This window comes from Eubalaena glacialis, chromosome 13, assembly GCF_028564815.1.
Source record: "Eubalaena glacialis isolate mEubGla1 chromosome 13, mEubGla1.1.hap2.+ XY, whole genome shotgun sequence".
NCBI classification, from domain to species: Eukaryota; Metazoa; Chordata; class Mammalia; order Artiodactyla; family Balaenidae; genus Eubalaena; species Eubalaena glacialis.
This window is the reverse complement of record NC_083728.1, coordinates 27350781-27375806: the sequence shown is the minus strand read 5'-3', so window position 1 is coordinate 27375806 and position 25026 is coordinate 27350781. Positions and strand designations below refer to the sequence as shown.

Sequence of the window (25026 nt, the reverse complement as noted above, 5' to 3'; positions counted from 1 at the left end):
ACCAGGGCTCGAACCCGTGTTCCCTGCATTGGCAGGTGGATTCTTAACCACTGCGCCACCAGGGAATTCCCACCATTATTATTCTTTTACAACTTTTCCTAACAGTTGCAGATAGCACTGGTACTGTATCCACCTTACAGTGATACATGGACCAAAAGAACTTTCAGGTCTCTCCCAATTTTAACACCACAACTTTTTGAGTCTCCTTTTCCAGCTACTGGAAACTGAGGCTTAGGAAGGTAGAGTGACTTGCCTCGAGTCACACACTTAGGTAACTAGCACATGGTTAAGTCCACATTCAAAGATGTTTCCCTCCACTAAAGATGCTGCTTTTCCTTCATTCATTTAATAAGTAGTGTATTGTGTTGGGCACCTAACATATGCCAGAAGGAGTATACATAAGAGTATAATGACAATTATTTATTGAATAATAGTAACATTATGTCATTGGATCCTCATCATAAACCTATGAAGGTATTATAATCATCCCCTCCACATTTCACAGATGAGAATGAGGCAGAGCGAGGTTAAATAAAAGACAGGATCCTACCCACATAGGAATTATATTTTATTGGAGAGGATATAGGATAGTCAAGCAAGTAATTAAATATATAATTACAAATTATTCTGCTAATAGAGCCCTGGTACCCACCCCACTCACCCATATCAGGGGCCTCAGGTAACCCTGGCAACGGGTCTTCCTGCCAATAGTAAAAATGGAGTCCACAGAACAAGTGCGTTTACTCACACCTCTATTACCCACAATGCAGCGTCAAGAGTGGGAGGAGCAGGCTCTGCCAGGAGCTAACATGGCTCCCGTAGTTACACCATTCTCTCTTTTCACCTAATCAGCGTCCTGACTCCCCAGACCAAGCTACCGATCAGCAGCTAAGTCTTCTTTGCCCCTCCACTCACCGCCACGAAAGGAGCGACTGAAGGCAGGCAGCACCTTGCGGAGTTAAACTCCGTAACCGGGGAAACACTACTTCCGCTGACGTCATTACGGCGACACGTGGATCCAAGATGGCGGCTGTGATGGTGAGTGAAGGAGGCTCCGAGAGCCGGAGATGGAGCGGGGCCCTCCGGGGGATCCCAGGACTTTCCGGCGTCCCATGCCTGGCCCGAGCCACCTCAGGGACCCCTAGTGCAGGCCTGAGGGACATCCCTGACAGGGCTCGACTCCCCCAAACTCCCCCTCCCCGGCCTTTGCCCCGCACTCAGTCTTGTCAAGGCCCGAAGTTTTGGGGGAGGCACTGGGTCGGAGGAAAGGTCTCAGCCACCGCCTCCGTCGGTTCCTATTCTGGCTTTGGTCTCCGTATCCTGTGACTCCCATTTCCCAGTTTTCACTTTCCAGCCCTGATCTCTCTGAAGAGCCCCCAGTTATTCCCACCTTCGCTCCTCCCTCTCACGTCCAGACCCTGCTCTCTCCGCCTCCCCACTGTCTTGACCAGTCCGCGGATGCGTCCTCACCTCTGACCAACCTCCCAGCCCAAATCCTGTGTCAGATCTTTTCCAGAGCCCTGTCTTCACTTCTACCCTCAGCTGTTCCCACCGCGCACTTGTCTTGACTGCCGATACCCGGAAGCATGCCTTTGCCTCCCCCACCCCGCGCCATCCTCCATCCCCAGATTCTTCCCTAATCATTTCTCCTGTCTTCTCTCAACTCCCTGCCTCTCTCATAGGGAGCTTTTATCCCACTGGTTTTCAAACTTAACTGTGCATAAGACTCGGGGTGTGTGCGGGAAGGCTTGTTAAAAATGCAGTTTCCAAAGATTCTAATTCCTTAGGGCTAGATGATGCCCAGGAATCAGCACTTTTATTAGCACTCTAGTGATTATGATCGAGGTGGTCTGTAACTACGTTTTGAAAAACACTGTACCAGCCCCGCCTGGCCCCCTCCCCTTCCTATGCCCCTACAGGGCCACACAGCTCTTTAGGATGAAGCCTGTGTGTGAATAAGGGTATGTGGATAAGCTGTGCCTGGAAAGTGGGTCAGAACTTGCTGGCTTCTGGTACAGAACGCTGGAAGTAGATCTATGAAGGGCTGGCCCTTTCTTCTTCCAGAAGCTCGGCTCACATTCTACTTGTCGAGACCAGAACCAAAATTGAAGTCACTTAGTCCAGAGTGATTGTCTAGGTGTGCCTGTATGTTGCTTCCTCAGCAGATAATTGCATCCTGGGAGTGCACGCAAAGGACGTTTGACTTTAGTAAAGGAAGATTGTTGTTTAAATTCTTTGGTGTTGATTTTCTCCAAACAAGGGTAGGTTATTGGCTGATAACAAATTTCCCTCCTTCTGTTAACCAACTGATAAATTATCCTTTTTGTTTAATAAAGGGATTCCTTGTTTAGAACCTCAGAGGTCAGGTAAAAGTCTTCACAGTCTTGCCTGATTTCTGTGGTCTGAGACCACAGAAAAAAATCCCAAAAGTGGTATGTTGAAACCCATTTTTTTTCTGGACCACATTCAGAACAAGGATGGCGTAAGAACTTAACAGGAAAAGTCACACCCTCTTTTGCCATAGGGAAAAGTTCAATAAAGTGGCATTTATAGCATTGCACTGGGAAATTCCTGCCCTGTTCTGAGGTTTTTAAGAGGTAATAAGTTAACATATTTCTGGTACACATTTATTTAATCAACAAATATGAGGGCCTGCTCTGTGCCAAGACCTAGGGATGTTCTGGTGAATTAGAGGGTCAAGGTCCCTACCCTCGTGGAGCCTTTCTAGTCTGAAGAGACAGGCAGTGAGTAAGTAAACAAATACATGAACAAGGTAATGTCAGATAGTAGTAAGTGCTGTGAAGACGGCAAGGTGAAGTGGTAGTGATTGGGGGTGACAGGGTGATGCACCTGCTTTGCGTTAAGTGGTCAGAGAAGTCTTCTCAGAGAAAGTGACATGAGTTGAGACCTGATTGACAAGAAGGAACTAGCAATGCAAAGAGTGTTCCAGGTAAAGGAGATGGCAAGCGTAAAGGGCCAAGGTGGGAAAGAGTATGTTTGAGGAACACAGAAGGCTGGAGGGACTGAAATGTGGTGAGGAGTCAGGGTGTGGTGCAGAGAATGATACAAGATGAAATGGGAGAGAGGCAGGAAGAGCTGTGTTTCTAGAAGCATGCCTATAATTGTGGTGGGTTGTAGTCTACAGTTTGTAGTCTGTGGACTGCGTTTTGTTTTTTTTTAATAAATTTATTTATTTTTAGCTGTGTTGGGTCTTCGTTTCTGTGCGAGGGCTTTCTCTAGTTGCGGCGAGCGGGGGCCACTCTTCATCGCGGTGCGCGGGCCTCTCACTATCGCGGCCTCTCTTGTTGTGGAGCACAGACTCCAGACGTGCAGGCTCAGTAGTTGTGGCTCACGGGCCCAGTTGCTCCGCGGCATGTGGGATCTTCCCAGACCAGGGCTCGAACCCGTGTCCCCTGCATTAGCAGGCGGATTCTCAACCACTGCGCCACCAGGGAAGCCTGTGGACTGCGTTTTGAAAGACTGTTCTGTTAGGTGCTTCCCCTTCCCATCCTCTCCAGAATGTTACATTAAGGGAGCCGGCTTGTTCTCAGCCTGCAGAGAAACAATGGAAAGGAGTTTGGATTTTATTCTAAGCACAGTGGAAAGCACAGTGATTTCGTGTTTGTTGTGTCACCTGGGAGTGTCGTCCTGTGCTTTCATGGTGCATACTGTAACTGATTTCAAGAAACTGAGGATGTAATGTATACAGTGACCCACAGAGGCCATTTTAAAGAGTGCACGTGAGAAACTTCACGTTTGATGCACTAGTGAAAAGGCATGGAAGCAAGTTTATTACAGGGGGATATGTGTGACAGGCAGAGTGGGCAGATGGACTTGAGCTTGGTTTGTGTTAAGCACTTTATTACACGGAAGTCAGAACAGTCCCCACACCCTCGTACACATAGGTTGTTGCACAGCTGTCGGGAATGGAAGTGTGTGGATCTGCTTTGGGGTATCTGGGTTTTGAGGCAAGTCATACAACGAAAGAGGAAGTGAGCTAATAGATTCAGTGACCGTGGGAACATGCTGGGTTTTGGTTTATTCTTTTGTTTTGAAAGTTAGGGTTGTGGACACAAATTTCAAGTGGTATTTCTGTGTTTTTCCCCCTTCCCCTCCTTAGTGATTGGTTCTTCTTCCCCAGGGGTTGGCTGCCACCTCCCAGGTCTGTGTTAGCACAATGGGTGTTTCCTGAACTTCCTGCAGCATAGGAGTAGATGGCTGGTGTAAACTGAAGTTCTCTCTAGTTTTCCTGCCTTCCTCCTGCCCTGGATTTAGATGACTCTATAAAGTTACAGGATACTGAGTTGATCTAGCTGGGTCTGAGGTGAGAAGCAGGCTCATATCTCACTCCTTATGGAACTCTTGAGCATATGGAATATGCTTTGGGGAATATTATTTTCATGGAACTTGGGAAATGTCCATTGAGTGCATTTCTAGGCATCTCAGGAGTCTAGAAACCTCCATTTGGAGAATAAAACTCTGTATTTCTCTCACATAATCATTGTTTATACTGTCTTGGGTTTTATCTTTTTCCTTTTTTATTGGATTATAATTCATATACCATAAAATTCACCCTTTTAAAGTTTACAGTTCAGTGGTTTTTAGTATATTCACAAGGTGTGCAACCTTCACTGCTATCTACTTCCAGAACATTTTCTTCACCCCATAAAGAAACCCATTAGCAGCCACTTCCCACTCCCCCCTTCCCCCCAGTCCCTGGCAACCACTAATATAATTTCTGTCTGTATAGATTTTTCTTTTCTGGACATTTCATATAAATGGAATCAAACAATATGTGGTGTTTTGTATCTGACTTTTTTTTTTTTTTAACATGGCATAATGTTTTCAAACGTCATCCATGTTGTAGCATGTATCAATATTTCATTCCTTTTTATGGTCAAGTAATATTCCATTGTATGGATAGACCTCGTTTTGTTTATCCTTTCATCTGTTGATGGACTTTGGGGTCGTTTCCACTTTTTGGCTGTTATGAATAACGCTGGTATGAACATTTTGTGTACAAGTTTTTGCGTGAACATAGGTTCTCAGTTTTCTTGGGTATATATCTAGGAGTGGAATTGCTGGGTCAGTTCTCACTGTTTTGAGGTTACTTAGCTTTGATCCAGTCCAGAGGCAGAGGAATGGCCTGAATGACCTCAGGGTTCCTTTGAGCAGATGGAAGCAGTGCGCTAGCCAGTTCCCCCCCGCCCCCCGTCCCGTCCCGCACCGACCCCTCAACCCAGTCAGAAGCACAGGAACCGTTTTTAGTGATGGAATCTGGATGATAGAGGCCTGGAACAAGAGGCAGGAGGCCTGGACTCTGCTACCAGTCCTGTGTGTGGCAAGTTGCTGTCTCCCCTGGGCCTCACATGTGGATGGGCATCGGCCCATTGAGGAAGGAGCACTGGGGCAGGAGTCAGCAGCCGGAGCTTAGTCTCAGCACTGCCACTGATCCACCGTGTAGCCTGGGGCAGATTATTTTGGCTTTATTGGTTTGTTTCAACACATGTCATATGTGAAATTAAGATTTAGACTTGAGGATTTCTAAATTCTTGGTTGAAAATTTTGTGGTTTACAGTACTTGTATTTAAGGTGATTTTTGCTAATATGCCTATAAAATCAGATTGATTTTATTTTTTCATGACCATAATCCCTGTGGTCTTCCCAAGCGGCTGTCTGTTGGTTGTGCTGTCTGATCTCTCGAGTTGCTCCACCTGGCACATGTTCTGCAGGAGTCACTACGTCCTTGGAGCTGAGGCGCCGACACCAGGCCTTGGTACAAATGTGTTTCTCTGAGGAATCCCTTTAAAGGAGTGCCCTTAATCCCCTCAGGAAGTCCAGAGAAGGCAGAGATGGCATTAAGTTGCCTCTTGGTTTCTCTTTTACAACTTGGACAAAAGTTCCCCTTTGATCTCAGCATTAAAGAAGCAGGTCACAGAATGTTGGAGAAGGTTGAGTTTTGATCTCTGGGCACTGGCAGGAAGGTGGGAAGGACCCAGGATGAACAGGGCCATCTGGCCGTAGACGAATGTTAGGAGCCACCTACCACCCCAAACCTGCTTTGATCCCTGAACCATTTGCTGACACTGGTATTTCCCAAGTGGGGCACGGCTGGGGACACCCGTGACTTCTTGGTTCCGTCTCATTCCTCTTCATTGCTTCCTTCTCTGCCCCCTACCATGATTTCTCACCTATGCCCGAGCATTAAACTGACAGACCTCCCAGGGTTTGAAGTCTGAAGGTTTTGTATTCAGAGGGTATGCTAAATGCTACTAGCAGTTCTTAAAAAACAAAATCAAATCACAAATTGGAGCTGAATTCGTAAGCCAGTTTAGAAGGGAGTCTGGGTGCCCTGGCAAGTCACTTAACGTCTTTGGGCCTCAGTTTCTAATGAAGTAGATCACATGCTATAAATTGACAGTTTATGGACCGCATCTTCACATGGATTTGACTGGGGTGGTGGGGGTGGAGGACGGAGATTGGCAGGCACAGGACTTTAAATTTTTTCTAATTAGTTGCCAATATTTAATAGGGAGATTTCACATTACAAAAACTCTCAATTTTCATTTTTTCTTGAAAATTTGGGCCCAAGTTCCCCGTCAGGAGCATTCCCCATGCAGGACACAGTTCGTCATTTTCTCTTCCACTCCCTTGTGTCCTGTTCCTCCGCAGCTTCACCATTTAGGTAACTTGCCTGGCCCTTCTAGGTGGTTGAACTTGCAACCCCTGAATGAGGTGGTCTCTATAAAATTTTTCCTATTTTGACATTCTGATTCAAAAGCAATATTAAAAGGTTGTGGTAATCCCCTATGTTACCTAACTTTGAGGGGGAAATTTCTGCTCACAAGATACATTTCAGTTGATAAACCATAGGCTCATCCATTATTCCATCTAATCCTTACAAAAGCCCATTTTACAAATGAAGAAACTAAGCCTTGGTCTAAGGACCTGGGCTAGACTCTGACACTCTGATTGGTTTTATGACTTTGGGCAAACTGTTTGCTTCTTTAAACCTGTTACTTTAAAAACATTTTTTTTAAATTGTGGTAAAATAGACATAACATAAAATTTATCATTTTAGCTATTTTAAGTGTACAGTGGCATTAAGTACATTCACATTATTGTGCAACTGTCACCACCATCCATCTTCAAAACTTTTTCATCTGAATCGATTTCCTTATTTTTAAAATGAGGATGATACTCTTCTCAAAGGATTGTTGTGATGATTAAATGAAATATGAGATGAACATGCGTAGTGCGAAGAGAGCTCTCTGTAACTTTCCTACTCCAAGGTTTGAAGTCTTTAGGAGACGAACCATCTAAGCCTATTGCTTGGGCTAACTGAGAGTCCTTTTACAAATACCCAGGGGGAGAGAGAAGGTCAGTGCATTTTTTATGTTTTATTTCAGCACTTGCTAGCCTCAAGGTTTGGGTCTGGTTGTCTTTTGCTTGGTGAGGGTAGTTACTAGTTTCACCTGGACTTCCACAGCCTGCTGTGGGTTGTTCCCTACCCCCAAAGAACAGTTTTGAGTCTTCTTGTGTGTCTCTGCTCAACAGCTATTCTGTGTCTTTGGGCTCTGAAATAAAGGCTACATTTCAGTCTCCTGTGGCTAATTTGGTTCTGGTTTGGTTTTTTTGCTTGTGTGATTGTTTTGGCTCATTTGTTTGTTTGTTTTTCTTCCTGAGGTCTTTAGCTCCATGGTGGCTGCTTGGTAAGTGGTCTTTGGCTGTCATTAGCTGTCCTTCATGTGTGGTTGAATTCTTAGGGAGCTTTAACTGATTAGGTAACTGATTTCAGTTAACTGTTGGCAAACTGTGCCCCAAAGCCTTTTTCTTTTTCTTTGTTCTTCGCAGCCCTGGGGAGCAGTTACTGAGTGATCTTAAAATGGTGACTGTGTCTTTGAAAAGGAAAAAGAAGAATCTAGCTTACTCTTAAGGGAAGGTGCTGCTTTTGCAGCAGGAAAGGCATGGAATAGAAACCAGGAAGGCTGTTCAGATTGGCCAGACTCTATCGCTAGGTGATGCTGTTTATGGGAAAGACGGCTGTAAGGCAGAGGGCTCCAGAAAACAAAAGGTTAACTTCTGCCCACAGAGAAATATGAGTGAATGAAATAATTTTCAGTTCTCAGGGGAAACTTCCTATTTTCTTTGGAAGAAGTTAATTGTTCATACCTTTCAAACTGGGTGGTGCAAATTTGAGCGGGGAGTGAGGGGTAATTTTTGGTCCTAGTAGTCCTTCACTGGGCTGTTGTTTAGGAGAATATTTTCTGTGTGCCCAGCCCCCAAGAATAAAGTAGATAGGGAGGGCAAGACCTTGATTCTTAGGCCTCTCGAGCTTTATAACTTTTCAGGTCACCCATATCTTTGCCAGTGATAGGGTGTTATATTACAGCACAAGGGCTTCTAGATTGCCATCACCTTGTTCCTTCACATGCTGCCTTTGCAGTCTTGTGACTTGGAAACGAAGTAAAGCAAAATAACGTTGAATGGACTGGTTCACCTCTCCTAGGACTCTGCTCCTTTCATGGCTCTGAACGTGCAGCAGATGTTTCCTAAATACTTAATTGGCTTTTCAAACTGAACCTCATGTGAGAGTTTCTGTGGTGATCAATTAAAAATTAAAAGAAGATATAAAGGAATTTCCCAAGAAGCAGGTACTTTGCTTCTCCCTAATTTCCTTACAGAAATGAAATATGGGTCAAACATGCTCTATGAGGCTGTCAGGGCTACAGAGGTAATTAAGTCAGATAATCACAAAAGTTGGAATGGGATCCAGTACAGGGGTCTTTATCAAGGGCCCGTGAACTTCTAGGTCCTTTGATCCTCTTGGAATCATACGTCAGATTCTGCATTTTGGAGTTTTTTTCTGGGAGCAGCATCTATAGCTTTTTTAAGATTCTTAGGGGGATTTGCAACACTGCCCCAAGATTAAGAATTACTGATCTGGTCTGGTTACCCACACACCTGGCTCCAGAATCTCCTCTGCATCATTCTTACCTTGTAGCTCCCATTTTCTGCACATCTTCGGGGGAACTTGCCCAAGTATTTTCAGAGGCAGCCTTCCCTTTCTTAAAGTGTCAATGTATTTATTTTGAATATAGGTAATCCATATACGTGGGAAAAAGTATGAAAGCTATAAATGAAAATAAAGTCACTCAGCTACCCCACCATCCATTCGTCAGGTATAGTCTTTGATTTTTAAAAAAATGTTTCTCCAGAACATCTTTATGCACATAAAACATCTATTTTTAAAAACCTTTTGTTATAAAAATTTTCCAACATACACAAAAGTAGAAGAAATAGTATAAAGAACCTCTATAACCCATTACCCAACTTCAACAATTACTATTATATTGCCAAACTTGTTTTGTCTATACCTCCCCCTAGCTGATTTTTTTTTTTCTTCAGGTTTATGAAGGTATCATTTAACACCATAAAATTACCCATTTTAAGTGTACAGTTCAATAATTTTTCATATAGACTTATACAACCATCTTCATAATGACACAAAGTTTTAGACATTTCTGTCACCCCAACAAATTCCCTTACAGTCAAGGGATTGACACTTGCAGCCAATAATCCCTGTTCCCACAGCCAGCCAACCACTGATCTGCTTTCTGTCTCTATAGATTTGCGTTTTCTGTCTCTATAGATTTGCCTTTTCTGGGCATTTCATGTAAGTGAAATCATGTAGTACATAGACTTTCACATCTGGCTTCTACCTAGCATAGTGTTTTTGAGGTTCATCCATGTTGTAACATGAATTGGTAGTTTTTATTGCTGAATAGTATTCCATTGTACAGCTATACTACATTTTGTTTATCCATTCACCAATTGATGGGTGTTTGGGTTGTTTCCAATTTTGGACTATTGTGATCAGAGCTGTTAGGAACGTTCATGTGCAAGTCATTGTATGGACATATATTTCCTTTTCTTTTGGGTAAATGCCTAGGATTGGAATTACTGGATAGTATGGTAAGTTTATGTTTAACTATTTAAAGATACTGCCAAACTTTATATATTCTGGATGCAAGTCCCCTATCAGATATGTGATTTACAAAGGTTTTTCCCCTAGTCTGTGGCCTGTTTTTCATTTTCTTAATGATATCTTTTGAAGTATAAAAGTCTTAGATTTAGATGAAATTCAATTTATCAATTTTTTAAAATATAGATTGTGCTTTTGGTGTTGTACCTAAGACATCTTTGCCTAACCCAGGGGCACAGAGATTTTCTCCTAGAAGTTTTATCATTTTAGCTTTTCTATTTAGGTCTATGATCTATTTTTAGTTAATTTTTGTATATGATGTGAGGTTCCTTTTGCACTGTCCAGGTACCATTTGTTGAAAGGACTATCCTTTCCCTATTGAATTGCTTTGGCAACTTTGTTGAGAGTCAATTTACTGTAAATGCAAAGATTTATCTCTAGACTTTTAATTTTGTTCCATTGGGGGGGTTTTTTTGGTTTCATTTTGTTTATTTATTTATTTAATTAATTTATTTTATTTTTGGCTGTGTTGGGTCTTCGTCGCTGTGCACAGGCTTTCTCTAGTTGCGGGGAGCAGGGGCTACTCTTTGTTGCAGTGCACGGGCTTCTCATTGCAGTAGCTTCTCTTGTTGTGGAGCACAGGCTCTAGGCACGTGGGCTTCAGTAGTTGTGGCTCGCGGGCTCTAGAGCACAGGCTCAGTAGTTGTGGCGCACGGGCTTATTTACTTCGCACCATGTGGGATCTTCCTGGACCAGGGCTCAAGCCAGTGTCCCCTGCATTGGCAGGCGGATTCTTAACCACTGCACCACCAGGGAAGTCCATGTTCCATTGGGTTTTATGCTTATCCTTACCACACTGCCTTGATTACTGTAGCTTTATAATTGCTTAGAAATTGTTAGTATAAATCCTCTAGTTTTGTTCTTTTTTGAAGTTGTTTTGGATATTCTGGGTCCTTTGTGCTTCCAGGTAAATTTTAGGGTCAACTTGTCAGTTTCAACAAAAAAGCCTACTGGGATTTTGATAGGGATTGCACTGAATCTATAGATTAGTCCAGGGAGAATTGCCATCCTAACAATATTGTCTTCCAATCCAGTATGGACTGTCTCTCCAATTGTTTAGATCTTCTTTTGTTTTTCTTAGCAATGTTTTGTAACTTTCAGTGTACAAGTCCTTTTTGAAAACTTATTTCTAAATATTTTATTCTTTTTGAAGCTACTGTAGATGGAGCTATTTTCTTTTCTTTTTTTCTTTTTTTTTTTTTTTTGGCCGCACCGTGCAGCATGCGGGATCTTAGTTCCCTGAGCAGGGATCAAACCTGGTCCAGTAGTTAAGACTGCCAGGGAAATCCCTGGAATATTTTCTTAATTTTATTTTTGGATTGTTCGTTGTTAGTGTCAAAAAATACAATTAATTTTTATGTATTGATCTTGTAGTCTGTGACCTGGCTCAACTTGTTTATTAGTTGTAGTTGTTGTTTTGTGGATTTCTTAGGATTTTCTAGATACAAGATATGTGATCTGCAAATAAAAGCACTTTTACTTTTTCCTTTTAATCTGGATGACTTTAATTATTAGCTTTAGTGCACATTATTTGCATTTATAGAACAATGTTGAATAGAAATGGCAAAAGTGGACATCCTTGCCTTGTTCCCCTTCTTAGGGGGAAGCATTCAGTCTTTCATCATCAAGTATGATGTTGGCCGTGGGTTTTTCAAAGCTACCATTTATCTGATTGAGGAAGTTCTTTTTTATTCCTCGTTTGTTGAGAGTTTTTATCACGAATGTGTGTTGGATTTTGTCAAGTGCATTTTCTGCATCAGTTGTGATTATTGTATAGTTTTTATCCTTTATTCTATTTATATGGTGTATTACATTATTTGATTTTCAGATATTAAGCCAACCTTGCATTCCTGGGCTAAACCCCACTTGGCCATGATGTGTAAACCTTTTTATATGTTGCTGGATTCAATTTACTAATATTTTGTGAAGGATTTTTCTGTCTGTGTTCCTGAGGAATATTTGTAGTTTCCTTTTCTTGTGATGTCTTTGGCTTTGGTACATTCTTTTAAAAAATTTATTTAGACAAATGAGATTATGCTATACATACACTGCTGTGCATCTTACTTTTTTTTTCTACTTAATATCTTATGTTGGCAGTCTTTCAATAATAATTCTACCTTCCATTTAAGTATATATTGTGCTAAATTGCCCTCCCCAAATTTACCTATATCTAGTGTATTCAGATTTTTTTTAAACTTTATGACTCTGAAAGGTAAAAAAGATGTCATTATTTTCATTTACAGTTTTTAGATTATGAATGATGTTGAGCATCTTTTTGTGTCTGACCATTTGAACCTTTTTCTTTTTAACTGCCCATTCTTATCCTTGTGGGTTATTTGTCCTTTATTGGTTTGTAAGAGCTCTTGGTGTATTGAAGAAATTAGTCCTTTGTCAGGTGTGTGGGAAATATTTTTATTCAAATTGTCTTTTTCTTTTTCTATGGTGATTTTTTTTTTTCATTTTCTTCCTTCTTCCTTTATATTCTTTTTCTTAATAGCCTCTGGATTTTGTTTTCTTCTTAGAAAACTTTCCATGTCAAGATTGTTTAAAAGTATAGCTATATTTTCTTCTAATACTGCTCTTATTTCAGTTTGTACGTTGAAGTCTTTTCTGTCTGCTCCAATACCAGTTTGGATAGCTCTGTATTTTAATATTTAGTAGAACTAGTATGCCTTCATTATTTTTCTTTTCAAAATAATCCTGAAGTAAAGGATAAGTGTGAAACTGACTAGAGTGACTTGTTTATTGGTAGAAAAGCATTGAATTGGGGGAGGGACAAGGAAGACAAAAGTATTGGAGAGGAAAAGAATTAGAGAGGGAGGGTAAAGGGAGACAAAAAGCAATTAATCTGTGCCATCAAGTTCTTTGGATACCTCAAATCATGACCTAAAATTATCTCTGAGTATGGCTCCCACAGTGGGGACAAACTTCTGATCACTCAGCTCTGCCAGGTTTGGGACAGCTGGACTTCCTTTACTCTGCAGATAATTTGCTGTGTGAACACGTCACTTCCCCTCTCTGGCCTCCTGGATTACTTGACCCTGAGGTTCTTCAAAAGATGTCTTTTTTTAAAATAAATTTATTTATTTTTGGCTGCGTTGGGTCTTCGTTGCTGCACGGGCTTTCTCTAGTTGTGGTGAGCGGGGGCTACTCTTCGTGGCGGTGCATGCGCTTCTCATTGCGGTGGCTTCTCTTGCTGCAGAGCACGGGCTCTAGGCACACAGGCTTCAGTAGTTGTGGCACGTGGGCTCAGTCATTGTGGCTCGTGGGCTCTAGAGCGCAGGCTCAGTAGTTGTGGCGCACGGGCTTAGTTGCTCTGTGGCATGTGGGGTCCTCCCGGACTAGGGCTTGAACCCATGTCCCCTACATTGGCAGGCAGATTCTTAACCACTGCGCCACCAGGGAAGTCCCAAAAGATGTCTTTATGGAACCCAACTCTGGGTGGAACTTTGCCTTGTTTTGTTCAACCTTTAGGTTGCTTGGGTTGATGGAATGTCCCATATTTTCAAGGGAATCATGAATTTCTTGAGTTTCACAGGAGGTAATAAGGCTTCTGGTTCACTCTCCTCACTAGGGTAGGGATATCCCCTTTCACCTCCTTCCTTGGTCACCTCCTTCTCTCTGATTTGCTCATGGTTATGGCCATTTCCTTAGCTAGATAACTCTCTTGTTGGAAGTTTCCTTAGATTGAGCATACATCTCCCTCCTTGCAGTGTACTCATTGGTCCTGCCTTCCAGTGCAACCCAGAGCAAAGCCACTCTGCTTTATCAAGCACACACTATGTGTACTTTACTTAATCCTTACCACCATCATCACTCAACCGCCCTGCCATGAGTTTAGTATTATTTTACTATCTTCTTATTACAAATAAGAAACCGGAGACTCAAAGAGTTTAAAAAACTTGCCCAAAGTCACACAGCTAGGAAGTGGTGGGTCAGGGCTTTGAATTCATATCTGTATGGCCCCCCAAAGCCTGTGCTTTTTCCACTACACCAGTGGTTCTCAAAGTGTGATCCCAAGACAAGGCCAGCAGTACCAACATCTCCTGTGAACTTGTTAGAAGTGCAGATTCTCAGGCCCTGCTCCAGAGCTACTGAAAGAGACATTCTGGGGGGTTAGACCAGGAATCTGTTTTAATAATCCCTCCTGGTGATTTCCTTGCCTGTTCAAGTTTCAGAACCACTGCCTCCCATTCTGCTTCCCCACCTGGCTGCTGCTTCTGTTCACATCTGACCAAGAATTTATAGGTGACTTCTCTAGGGCTGGATATTACTATGTCTCTGGAGCAGAAATGTGCTGCACACACACACCTTTCCCCCGAACACATACGCACACATACTCGGTAACCAGAGTCATTTTTAAAACTGCAGATATGATGTATCTCTTTCCTACTTAAAGTTCTTCAGTGTCTCCCCAATGCACTAAGGAGAAAGCCCAAACTCCTCAGTGTGGCTTTTGTGTGATGTATCCCTTACCCATTTTCCATTCTCCTGTCTGCACAGACCTATTCATGCTTGCTACTCACATGAACTAGAAATGTTGTCATCACCTGGGAGCTTGTTAGAAATACAGAATCTCAGGCCCCACCCCAGACTTGCTGAATCAGACTCTGCATTTTAATAAGCCCTCCAGGTGATCTATATGCACATCAAAGTTTGAGAAGCACCAGCCTACACCTCACCTGCCATAAACTCCTTATGGTTGCCCCCAGGCCCTTGTGCCTGTGTTCTGCTCTTTCTGGAACACTTCTCTCTTCCCTCTTCTTTCCCTTCAGGCCCTGGAGTAAGCTTGAGTTCTTAGATCTGCACCCCATCCCTCTAAGAGTGGGCTTGTTGCTGCTCCTGTGTACTTCTTAGCCTCTTAACTGATAGGATAAGAGACTAGGCCCTCCCTAGCATCTGGGACCTAGTATTGCCGTTGGCTGATGACTTGTCTCTGTCCGCCAACTGGCTGAAAGCTCCTCGTGGGTGTGCATTCTGTGAGGCTGGCACAGTGCCTGACATATAGTAGGTGTTCAATGTAGTGAGCTGATTTCTGTACTGGTCAGAGCATGGGCCTTGGAGTCAGACTGCTTGGGTATAAATCCTGACTCAACTAGTGTTATACCGCCTCTCTGAGCCTCAATTTCCTCATCTCTGAAGTGAGAATTGTAAGAGTCTCTATCTCATAGGATTGTTGTCAAGACTAATTGGGTTATTGCATGAAAAGAACCTAGAAGTGTGCCTGGCACATAATCAGTATCCAGTAAATGTTAGCTGCCATTGTTATCGATATCACCATTACATGCTTATCATCTTTTAATGCAACTCACCTGCCTGAAAAGAGCATACCTGTTCCTGTACATTCTGATCTTTGGCAAGTTATATAATCTCAGGGTCTCAGGTTAATTGGCAATCATCTGGGAAATGGTGATAGAAATCCCCAGGTAGTTGTAGTTGCCTGAATCGTGTTTGTAAAGTGCTTAGTACAAAGCAGGGACTTGGTAAATGGAAGGAAGGGACTGTTTGTGCCACAGTGCCTTGTACTTAACTTTTAGGTGCTCCGTGACTCTGTGGCTTCTTGTTACTTTTTAATGTTGTTTTCCGCCAGGGTGAGTATTTTCTTTGTTGTTATGTCTTTTTGTTTGTTTGTTTTTTGTGTCTACTTGCTCCATTGGTTTGAGACTTTGGAACAGAAGGGTATTGAAGTCTTTCAGGATTTGCTTTTCATTCCTCTGCAACCTGAGCTCTCATGGAGCCCTTGAGTTCCCCAGGGCAGTGTCTCTCTGCTAAGATTGGAGGATTCTGTTTCAAAAGAACTGGAGTAACTTCTAGATTTAATTGTCTTGATAACCATAAGAGATTGTAATCCTCTGCCCTGGCTTCACGTCACATATCAGATAAGGCAAAAAATTCTGGACTCTGGCTTCCTAGGAAGGGAAATTTAGAACACATATATATTTAAAAAATTTTTATTGAAGTATAGTTGATTTACAATGTGTTAATTTCTGCTGTACAGCAAAGTGATTCAGTTATACATATATATATATATATTCTTTTTCATATTCTTTTCCATTATGGTTTAACACAGGATATTGAATATAGTTTCCTGTGCTATACAATAGGACCTTGTTGTTTATTCATCATATATATAATACTTTGCACCTGCTAATCCCAACCTCCCAATCCTTCCCTCCCCCACCCTGCCTCCCCCTTGGTAACCACAAGTCTGTTCTCTATATCTGTGAGGAGTCTGCTTCTGTTTTGTAGATAGGTTCATTTGTGTCGTATTTTAGATTCCACATGTAAGTGATATCATACAGTATATGTCTTTCTCTTTTTGACTTACTTCACTTAGTATGATAATCTCTAGATCCATCCATGTTGCTGCAAATGGCATTATTTCATTCTTTTTTATGGCTGGGTAATATTCCATTGTATATATATGTGTGTGTGTGTGTGTGTGTGTATACACAGACACACACACACGTATGTATTTACCACATCTTCTTTATCCATTCATCAGTCGATGGACATTTAGGTTGTTTCCATGTCTTGGCTATTGTAAATAGTGCTGCTGTGAACATAGGGGTGCATGGATCTTTTCAAATTATAGTTTTGTCTGGATATATGCCCAGGAGTGGGATTGATGGATCATATGGCAACTCTATTTTTAGTTTTTTGAGGAACCTCCGTACTGTTTTCCATAGTGGCTGCACCAGTTTTCATTCCCACCAGCAGTGTAGGAGGTAGAACACATATATTTTTGATAAGCAAGAAATAATGATGTTAACTGTGGGCTTTTCATTCGTGGCCTTTATTGCATTGAGGTAAGTTCCTTTTATACTTCTTTTTTTTGAGAATTTAAATCATGAATGGATTTTTTTTTTTTTTGGCCTGCGTTGGGTCTTCGTTGTGCGCAGGCTTTCTCTAGTTGCGGCGAGCGGGGGATACTCTTCGTTGCGGTGTGCGGGCTTCTCATAGCAGCTGCTTCTCTTGTTGTGGAGCACAGGCTCTAGGCGTGCGGGCTTCAGTAGTTGTGGAGCGCGGGCTCAGTAGTTGTGGTTCACGGGCTATAGAGTGCAGGCTCAGGAGTTGTGGCACACTGGCTTAGTTGCTCCATGGCATGTGGGATCTTCCTGGACCAGGGCTCAAACCCGTGTTCCCTGCATTGGCAGGTGGATTCTTAATTACTGCTCCACGAGGGAAGTCCATGAATGGATGTTGAACTTTGTTAAATGCTTTTTCTGTGTCTATTGAAAAGATTATGTGATTTTTTCTTTCGTTTTGTTAATGTAATTTATCACATTGATTGATTTGCATTTGTTGAACCATCCTTGTATCACAGGGATAAATCCCACTTGATCTTGGTGTATGCTCCTTTTAGCAAGATGTTAAATTCAATTTGCTGATATTTTATTGAGGATTTTTTCATCTGTGTTCATCAAGGATATTAGCCTATAGTTTTCTTTTCTTGTGGTATCTTTGTCTGATTTTGGTATCGGGGTGATGCTGGCCTCATAAAATTGAGTTTGGAAGTGTTCCCTCTTGTATTTTTGGAAGAGTTTAAGGATTGGTATTAACTCTTCTTTGAATGTTTGTTAGAATTTACCTTTAAAGCCATCTAGTCCTGGACTTTTCTTTGTTGGGAGGTTTTTGATTACTGATTCAGTCTCCTTTTTATTCAATTTGTTGACCTATAATTGTTCATAATAGACCCTTATGATCCTTTTTGTTTCTTAGGCATCTGTTGTAATGTCTCCTCTTTTATTTCTGATTTTATTTATTTGAGTCTTTTTCTCTTTAGTGTTGCTAAGGGCTTGTCAGTATTTTCAAAAAACCAACACAGTTCTGGTTTTTTTTTCCTATTTTTTAACATTCTCTTTTCAATTTATTTCTGCTCTAATCTTATTATTTCCTTACTTCTGCTAACTTGGGCTTAGTTTGTTCTTTTTCTGATCCCTTGAGATGTAAGGTTGGGTTGTTTGAGGGTTTTTTTTTTTTTAATGTAGGCATTTATCACTATAAACTTCCTTCTTAGTACTGCTTTTGTTGCATTTCGTAAATTTTGACATTTTGTATTTTTATTTTCTTTTGTTTAAGGTACCTTTAAAATTCTTGTTCAACTTCCTCTTTGATCTAAGAGGGTGTTGTTTAGTTTTCACCTATTTGCAGATTTTCCCATTTTCTGCTGTCATTGAGTTCTAGTTTCATTCCTTTGTGGTCAGAAAAGATACATGGAATGATTTCACTCTTTTCAAATTTGTTAAGACTTGTTTTGTGACCTAACATGTGGTCTGTCCTGGGGAATGTTTCATGTGCACCTGAGTAGATGTGTATTCTTCTGCTGTTGGGTGGAAGGTTCTATATATGTCTGTTAGGTCCATTTGGTCTGTAGTGTTGTTCAAGTCAGCTGCTTAACAGTTTTCTATCTGGATGTTCTATCCAGTATTGTAATTGGGATATTAAAGTCCCCTACTATTATTGCATTGCTGTCAATTTCTCTCTTCAGATCTGTCAATATTTGCTTTATATATTTAGGTGCTCTGATGTTGGGTGCATATATATTTATAATTATTTTATCTTCCTATTGAATTGACCCTTTTGTCATCATATAATGACCTTCTTTGTCTCTAGACACAGCTTTTGACTGAAAGTCTATTTTGTCTGATATAAGTATAGCTACTCCTGCTTTCTTCTGGTTATTGTTTACATGCAACATCTTTTTCTGTCCTTTCACTTTCATTGTGTGTGTCTTTAGATGTGTCTCTTGCAGGCGGCATATCCCTGGATCTTGTTTTTTTATCCATTCAGCCACTCTGTGTCTTTTGATAGGGAATTTAATCCATTTACTCCCCAGGTTATTCTAATGTGCATCAGGGTTGAGAACCAGTATCCTAGATGTACAGATAGGGTATAGAGGTAATAGATGTCTCAGGGATTCTCACAGTAGGTCCTTGGACAGCTGGAAAGGTGGGAGGTGTCAAGAACTCCTTAAATTTGAGGATTTGAAAAAAATCAGTTATCAAGGGGATATAGCAAAGATTAAGAACTGTAGTATTCAACCTGTATGTGAATGGATGATTTTATATTTTTATAGATCAGAGGTTAGTTGATGCTTATTGTTAGCCTGTTTGATAAGGATTTGTTGAGTATTCACATCAACAAAGCCAGACAAGTGATTAGTGCCGGTGGAGAGATGGCAGATACTTAAACCATAATACAACATGAAAAGTGCTATAGTAGGGCCTTAAACAAGTACAGATTTAAATTCTTGTCAAATAAATTAAGCAGCAGTCTTTGAACATGTATAGATGTGAAAGTTCATTTGGGTGTTGGGTAGTTTCCAATTTCTTGCCTCTAGTGTCATCATAGAGATATTTGCCAAGTGCCTTGAAAAATAAGGAAGAAAGAGGATAATTCCTCCTGTGGGGATCTGAGGGGTTCTTGAAGGAAGCAACATTTCAACTGGACCTCCAATTGTAGGTAGGACTTGAATTAGGTAAGGGCAAGTGTCAGAAACAGCCTGAGCAAAGGCCTTGAAGGCAGCCTTACCTGGGCAAGTCTGCTTGCCAAGGGCAGAGACAAACTTGGGGTCTTCCTGAAGGCTTAGAAAGAAAAGGTGGGAGGTGCTGATGGAAAGGCATCTTGGGGCCAGCAGGTAGAGTTCATTCCATACCAAGCTAGAATTGCTGTAACCTAGGCGTTCAGAACAGTGATGTTTTCTTTTGCCTAATTTATTTTATTATTTTTCTTAAGTAGTATAAATATGTATAATCCCCAAAGAAAAACTGGAAAACACAGATATGCAAAAAAGGAAAACATCACCTCATTTTCTCAAACATAACTTTAAAAAAGAGGGGCATATCTTGCTGAGCAGGGTTCTATCCCCTGCTTTTTCTACATAAATCTAAAGCTTGAATATTCCTACTCAAGAAGTATATCATCATGTTTAATGACTACATAAAAGGATAAGTGGTTACACCATAATTTAACCCATTCCTCTAATATTGGACATTTTACTATTGTAAGTTGTGAACTATTTCACTATTTTAAATAACTCTGTGGTGAACATCCTTTTATGTACATTTTGGCATATTTGTCATATTTTTCTTAACATGTCTAGAAGTAGAATTGCAGGGTCAAAGAGTATGCACTTCTGGGGGACTTTTTTGGAGGGAGGATTTTGATAGCGTCAAATTGCCCCCCAGAAATGTTTCAGTTTATAATCCCTCCAGCCATATGAAAATATCGAAACAGTGACATTTTAATATCTAAAACTAACAGTATCATCTTGGTATAGTCATTAATTCTAAACTGAACTTCTGAATTGCTTTTGGTTGCCAACTTATATTATTCAAAGATTCTAGCATATTGTGGAAATAATTCTTGGCCATTTTTCATCTGTTGATCCTTCCTCTAAGATAAATTGATTTGTGATTTGTTGATAGTATCTATGCGTGAGGATTGTCTGTTTTCTGTATCATTTTTCAAAACTTTAGAGTTGGGTTATTATTTTTAAATGACTTTTGGCTGACATTTGATGTCAGTAATAGAGGGTTTGTCTTCCTTGCATTTAGTTAACTGGAATTCAGGTTCAAAGAGGAATTTGAGGAAAACAAAGGACAGGATTTATTTCTCTCACACAAAGCACTCAATCTAAGGACTGCCCAGTGAGGCCTAGCAAAGAGGGAGGGCTAGAATCTTCTGATGACTGGTCAAGTGGAGGAAATCCTCCACTTGATGGAGAGGAAATCAGAAGCTGTAACCAGCCCACAGTCAGTAGGCTTTCTCTCACAGAAAGAAAGAATAAAAATCTGTTTGTTGTTGCTGTATCAAGGCAAACCCATGCTACTAAAGGCTTCCCTTTGTACGTGCATGGAATATCTCCAGAGGGATTTTCAAGGAACTGGTGCTAGCAGTTGTCTGTGGGGAGCTGAAGAGGGAGGAAGATTTATTTTTCATGGTTATACCCATTTGTACTGTTTGAATTACTGGATTGGCCAAAAAGTTTGTTCGGGTTTTTCCATAATCTTCGCGAATATTTACTGTATATGTTTTGCTTTTTCAAAACTTTTTTAACCTAGTTATTTTTTTAAAAGCCTCTCTTACCCATGGTTATGTAATATGTTAACATTAGAGGAAAGTGGGTGAAGAGTATATGGGAACTCTCATAGTATATTCTGTAAACCTAAATTTATTTAAAAATAAAAAGTTAAAAAAAATGATGGGGGGGGGAACATACTGACTTCCTATACAGAATCCTACCCCATGAGACATTTTTCACCTTTTTGTCTTGTCATTTCTTTTAAAGATCTTGCTTTCACCCCTAATTCTGCTGACCTTGTGATTACCAGATTCAATACAACTGTCTTAGCCATTTTTCACTGTTTTTGTTGGGGTCAGACTATTATTTCATATTTCGTAATGCACATCAGCTGACAGATACTTATAAACATCACAGCAGATCAGAGGAAAGCACTCTATGAATATATTGCTTTTAAGAGTTTGACCAGGCTCTGTATCTAAACTAGTGCACAAGCTCAGAACCTTAAACTTTGAAAGCCAGTTTTCCTCAACTTGTGCTCCTGGTAAAAATACAGATGAGTCTACATTTTTGGCAAGCCCCCTGAGTGAGTGATTCTGATTCCCTATAACACTGAGTTCCAGAAAGAATCGTCTGAGTGTGTGTGTGTGTGTGTGTGTGTGTGTGTGTGTGTGTGTGGTGGTGATGGTGACTTGAAGGATGCGAGGACAAGGTGATCAGGAGGCTGTGGCCAGTGTCCGATGGGAGGAAATGAGGGTCTGAAATGCCACAGCGGTAAAAGGGGTGGAGAGAGAAGGCAGATGCAGCCGCGCAGTTGAGTTGGTGATCCAGGTGTGTGGACGACAAAGTTCCTTGTTCAAGCCAGGCAAAGGGAAAGAAGCTCTTCTAGTACCTTGAGGGGGCGAAGCATATTAATGAAGGGAAAGAGATGCTTTGATGGGGTACTTCTTGAGGTGGGTAATTGATCGTTCTTGCCTTTGATTCCCAGGTGCCAGGCACTGGGGACACAGTCCCTGCTCCCACAGAGATTACATTCGAGTGAAGGGAGACAGATAATACACAAGTAAACAGATACATATGTCCATGTCAATTAGCTAAGTCCACGAAGAGAAGTGGAGTAAGGGGTTGGAGAATGGGTAATAGGAGCCCTGAGGAGGCCATTTCAGACGGGCTAGTCAGTGGAGGCTTCTCTGAGGAAGTGACATTTGAGAGAGACCTGAATGAAATAAGGGATGAGACATGAGCCAGGCAGGCACCTGTGGGAAGGGCATTCTGACGGAGGGAGCAGTGAAGGTGATGGCCCTGAGGGGGTGGAGAAGGACTTGCTGTCAGGAGACAACAAGAAGGCCAGTGTAAACGGAGCTGAGGAGGCAGAGGATGGGAGGCGGTGGGGTCAGGACAATTTTGGAGACGATTTGTAGGAAAATGTATTGGTAACATAGGAGCTTCCTGACAAAGCAAGCCCGTTGCTATGTAGAGAAATGGGAATTCATGGGACACTGTGGAGCTTTGTTTCCTGCTGGCCCAACAAGACAGTGATACATGTGACATGATGAAAGGAACATTGCTCGAAGAGTGGGGAGCCGTGGCTCCTGTATTAGTCTGCCCTTTTGCCCTGCTGTTAATTACTGCACTCAATTTGCGGCTCGTTTCTGGAAGTGCAGGATCAGTGCCTCATCGCACCCTTGGGGGCATTTAGAGGGTAGCCCTTGGGGGGCCTCAGGCTTCTCAGAGTGGGGATGAGACTGGGTCAGTTAAAGCAGATGTGACGGTGCCCCAGAGGGTTGTTCACCTCTTTCCCCCATTCCGACTGCCACCTCTCTTCTTCCAAGCAGGATTGGTTGCCGTGGTCCCTGCTGCTTCTCTCTCTCACGTGTAATACAGGGGCCTTCTACGTTCCTGGGGTCGCACCAATCAACTTCCACCAGAACGACCCTGTAGAAATCAAGGTAAGTGCATTCCTGGTCTGTGGGAGCCTCTGTGCTGGGCAACCTGGCCAGAGGACTGTGGTGAGCTGGTCACGTCCCTCCTGTGGTTGCAGAGAACCCAGACCAGTGCTGCTTAGCCTGGGAGGAGGAGGATTCACTGCGCATGGCTGGGGCGGAAGTGGTGTCCCTCGGGCCCCGCAGTGCCAGGATCTCCGCCTCTCCTCTCTCTCTGCCTCTGGCTGTCTCTGCATCTCTGCCTGTATGAGTGCATTCTCTCTCTCTGTCCCTCTCTCTCTTTCTCTTTGGCTCTGGCTCTGTTTCTGGTTCTTCTTGTGTCTTTGTTTCTCTCTCACTTTCACTCGCTTCTGTGTCCATCTCTTTCTGTGTCTCCATCTCTCTCAACCTGCCTCCTTCTCTGTGACATCTCTGCCTCTCTCCATCCTCCTCTCTGTTACCGGCTTTCTCTGCATAACTCATATCATCTGTGTATACGCAGCCTATTATGGCCTTTTTTTTCGATTTTAGCTTCTGCCAGGATTCTCCAGTTCAGTATTTCCAAACGGTGCACTGCATATCTGAGTGGTGGTATATGAGATGATTTTAAGTGGCTGACACGTATGTTTTATTTTAATAGCTGTTTTCTTTTAATTATACTAGAAAATATAGCCATTACTTCAACTCATGATTTCATGGCTGTCGTTGGTTTTCCATTTTTAATAGTGTTAAAATGTTTGCTTCTTAAATAAAGGTATTTACCTAAAAATGAATCATATCCAAGAAAATAGCAGAATAAGTGGTAAGTAGATAGGGCAAGTTGGTACATGAGTGATTAGGATTTGAAAGCGTTGCCCTAAATCAGAGTCCAGAAGAACATCCAACTGGGCCACCTCACCTTTTCAGCCTAGATGCCCACCTGTGGGTCAGTCACCTGTGACAGGGTTATGGGAGAGTCCTTTAAAATATGGTTGATCGGGGCAGTGGGCAGACTGGCACGTTGGTTAATGTCTCGGACTCTTGCTGGCATTCTCAGAGCCCTAAACACGGCTGAGGGTTGGTGGTGGATCTTCTTGGATCTCATTTCCCAGGAAACAAACTCTAAGGGGGAGATTTGGTGCAAGAGATTTATTGACTAGGCGCTCAGTGTTGGCACTTGGGAGGGAGTAAGGGAAGCAGGACTGGGCAGAGGGAGATATTAAGCTGTGATACAACAGAGTCCTGTGGAAGGCTCTGGAACTGGAGTGGCCAGCTGCAGAGTTCTCCCACATTGAGGCGAGAGGACTGGCCACCAGACAAGGGGTGTGACCTTGTACCAGAGCTCCCAGCTATAGGGACTCCTCTCTACCATCACCCAAATATAACCACTCTTAATACTTTGGGTTATTTTTCTTAGTCTTTTTTTCTGTGCAGTGTTTACAGTGTAGGGTACTCGGCATTCTCACACTTCCATAAACCCCCAGCTTCTTGACTACCACATTGGTCCCCCACGGGCAAAATAACGTATAGTTGAAGTTTTTAAGTAGTCCTTCAAATCCTTAGTGATTCTGTACAAAGGACTAGCAAAACTTATAAAGTAATGAAAATAAATTCTGCTCCTAAAATGTACATTTCTTATTGATGGGAACCACATCTTTACTGGTCTGTGCAAAAGCAAAGCAGTGAGATTGTGTGAAAATAAAGTTTTTATCCTGTCCTAAGCATCACAGTGTTCAAAAGGGGGAACAGAAGCCCAGAAAATCACAAAGGACCATCCACCTGACATGCTGTCATGTACATGTGCCTTTGTTTGCCACCACATTTTGGGCATTTGCAAAATTATAAATTGCTACATGTCATGCTTATTTGGGGCATTAGATGCAAGCAACTTTTCATTATCCAGGGGGAGTTAACCAGTTTAGAGGTTAAAAATATTATACATTTGTGGAAAAACGAAAACTACCACGAATCAAGTTCTACAAGGGCTGGGATATTATCTTTCTTGGTTACTGCTGTGTCACCAGCTCCTAGTACATAGCCTGGTAGGGTGGATA

The 25026-nt window shown here is 41.9% G+C and overlaps 1 protein-coding gene across 1 annotated transcript in view; it reads left to right on the top strand.

The window, feature by feature from the left end:
* The first annotated feature begins 844 nt into the window (after positions 1 to 844).
* TM9SF4 (transmembrane 9 superfamily member 4) overlaps positions 845 to 25026 on the top strand; it is a 55022-nt gene continuing 30840 nt past the window's right edge. Inside the window, exons 1-2 of the mRNA XM_061207999.1 lie at positions 845 to 1038; positions 22907 to 23020. Of these exons, the coding sequence (XP_061063982.1) occupies positions 1024 to 1038; positions 22907 to 23020 (129 nt within the window). The 5' untranslated portion in view covers positions 845 to 1023. The remainder of the gene's footprint in view (positions 1039 to 22906; positions 23021 to 25026) is intronic.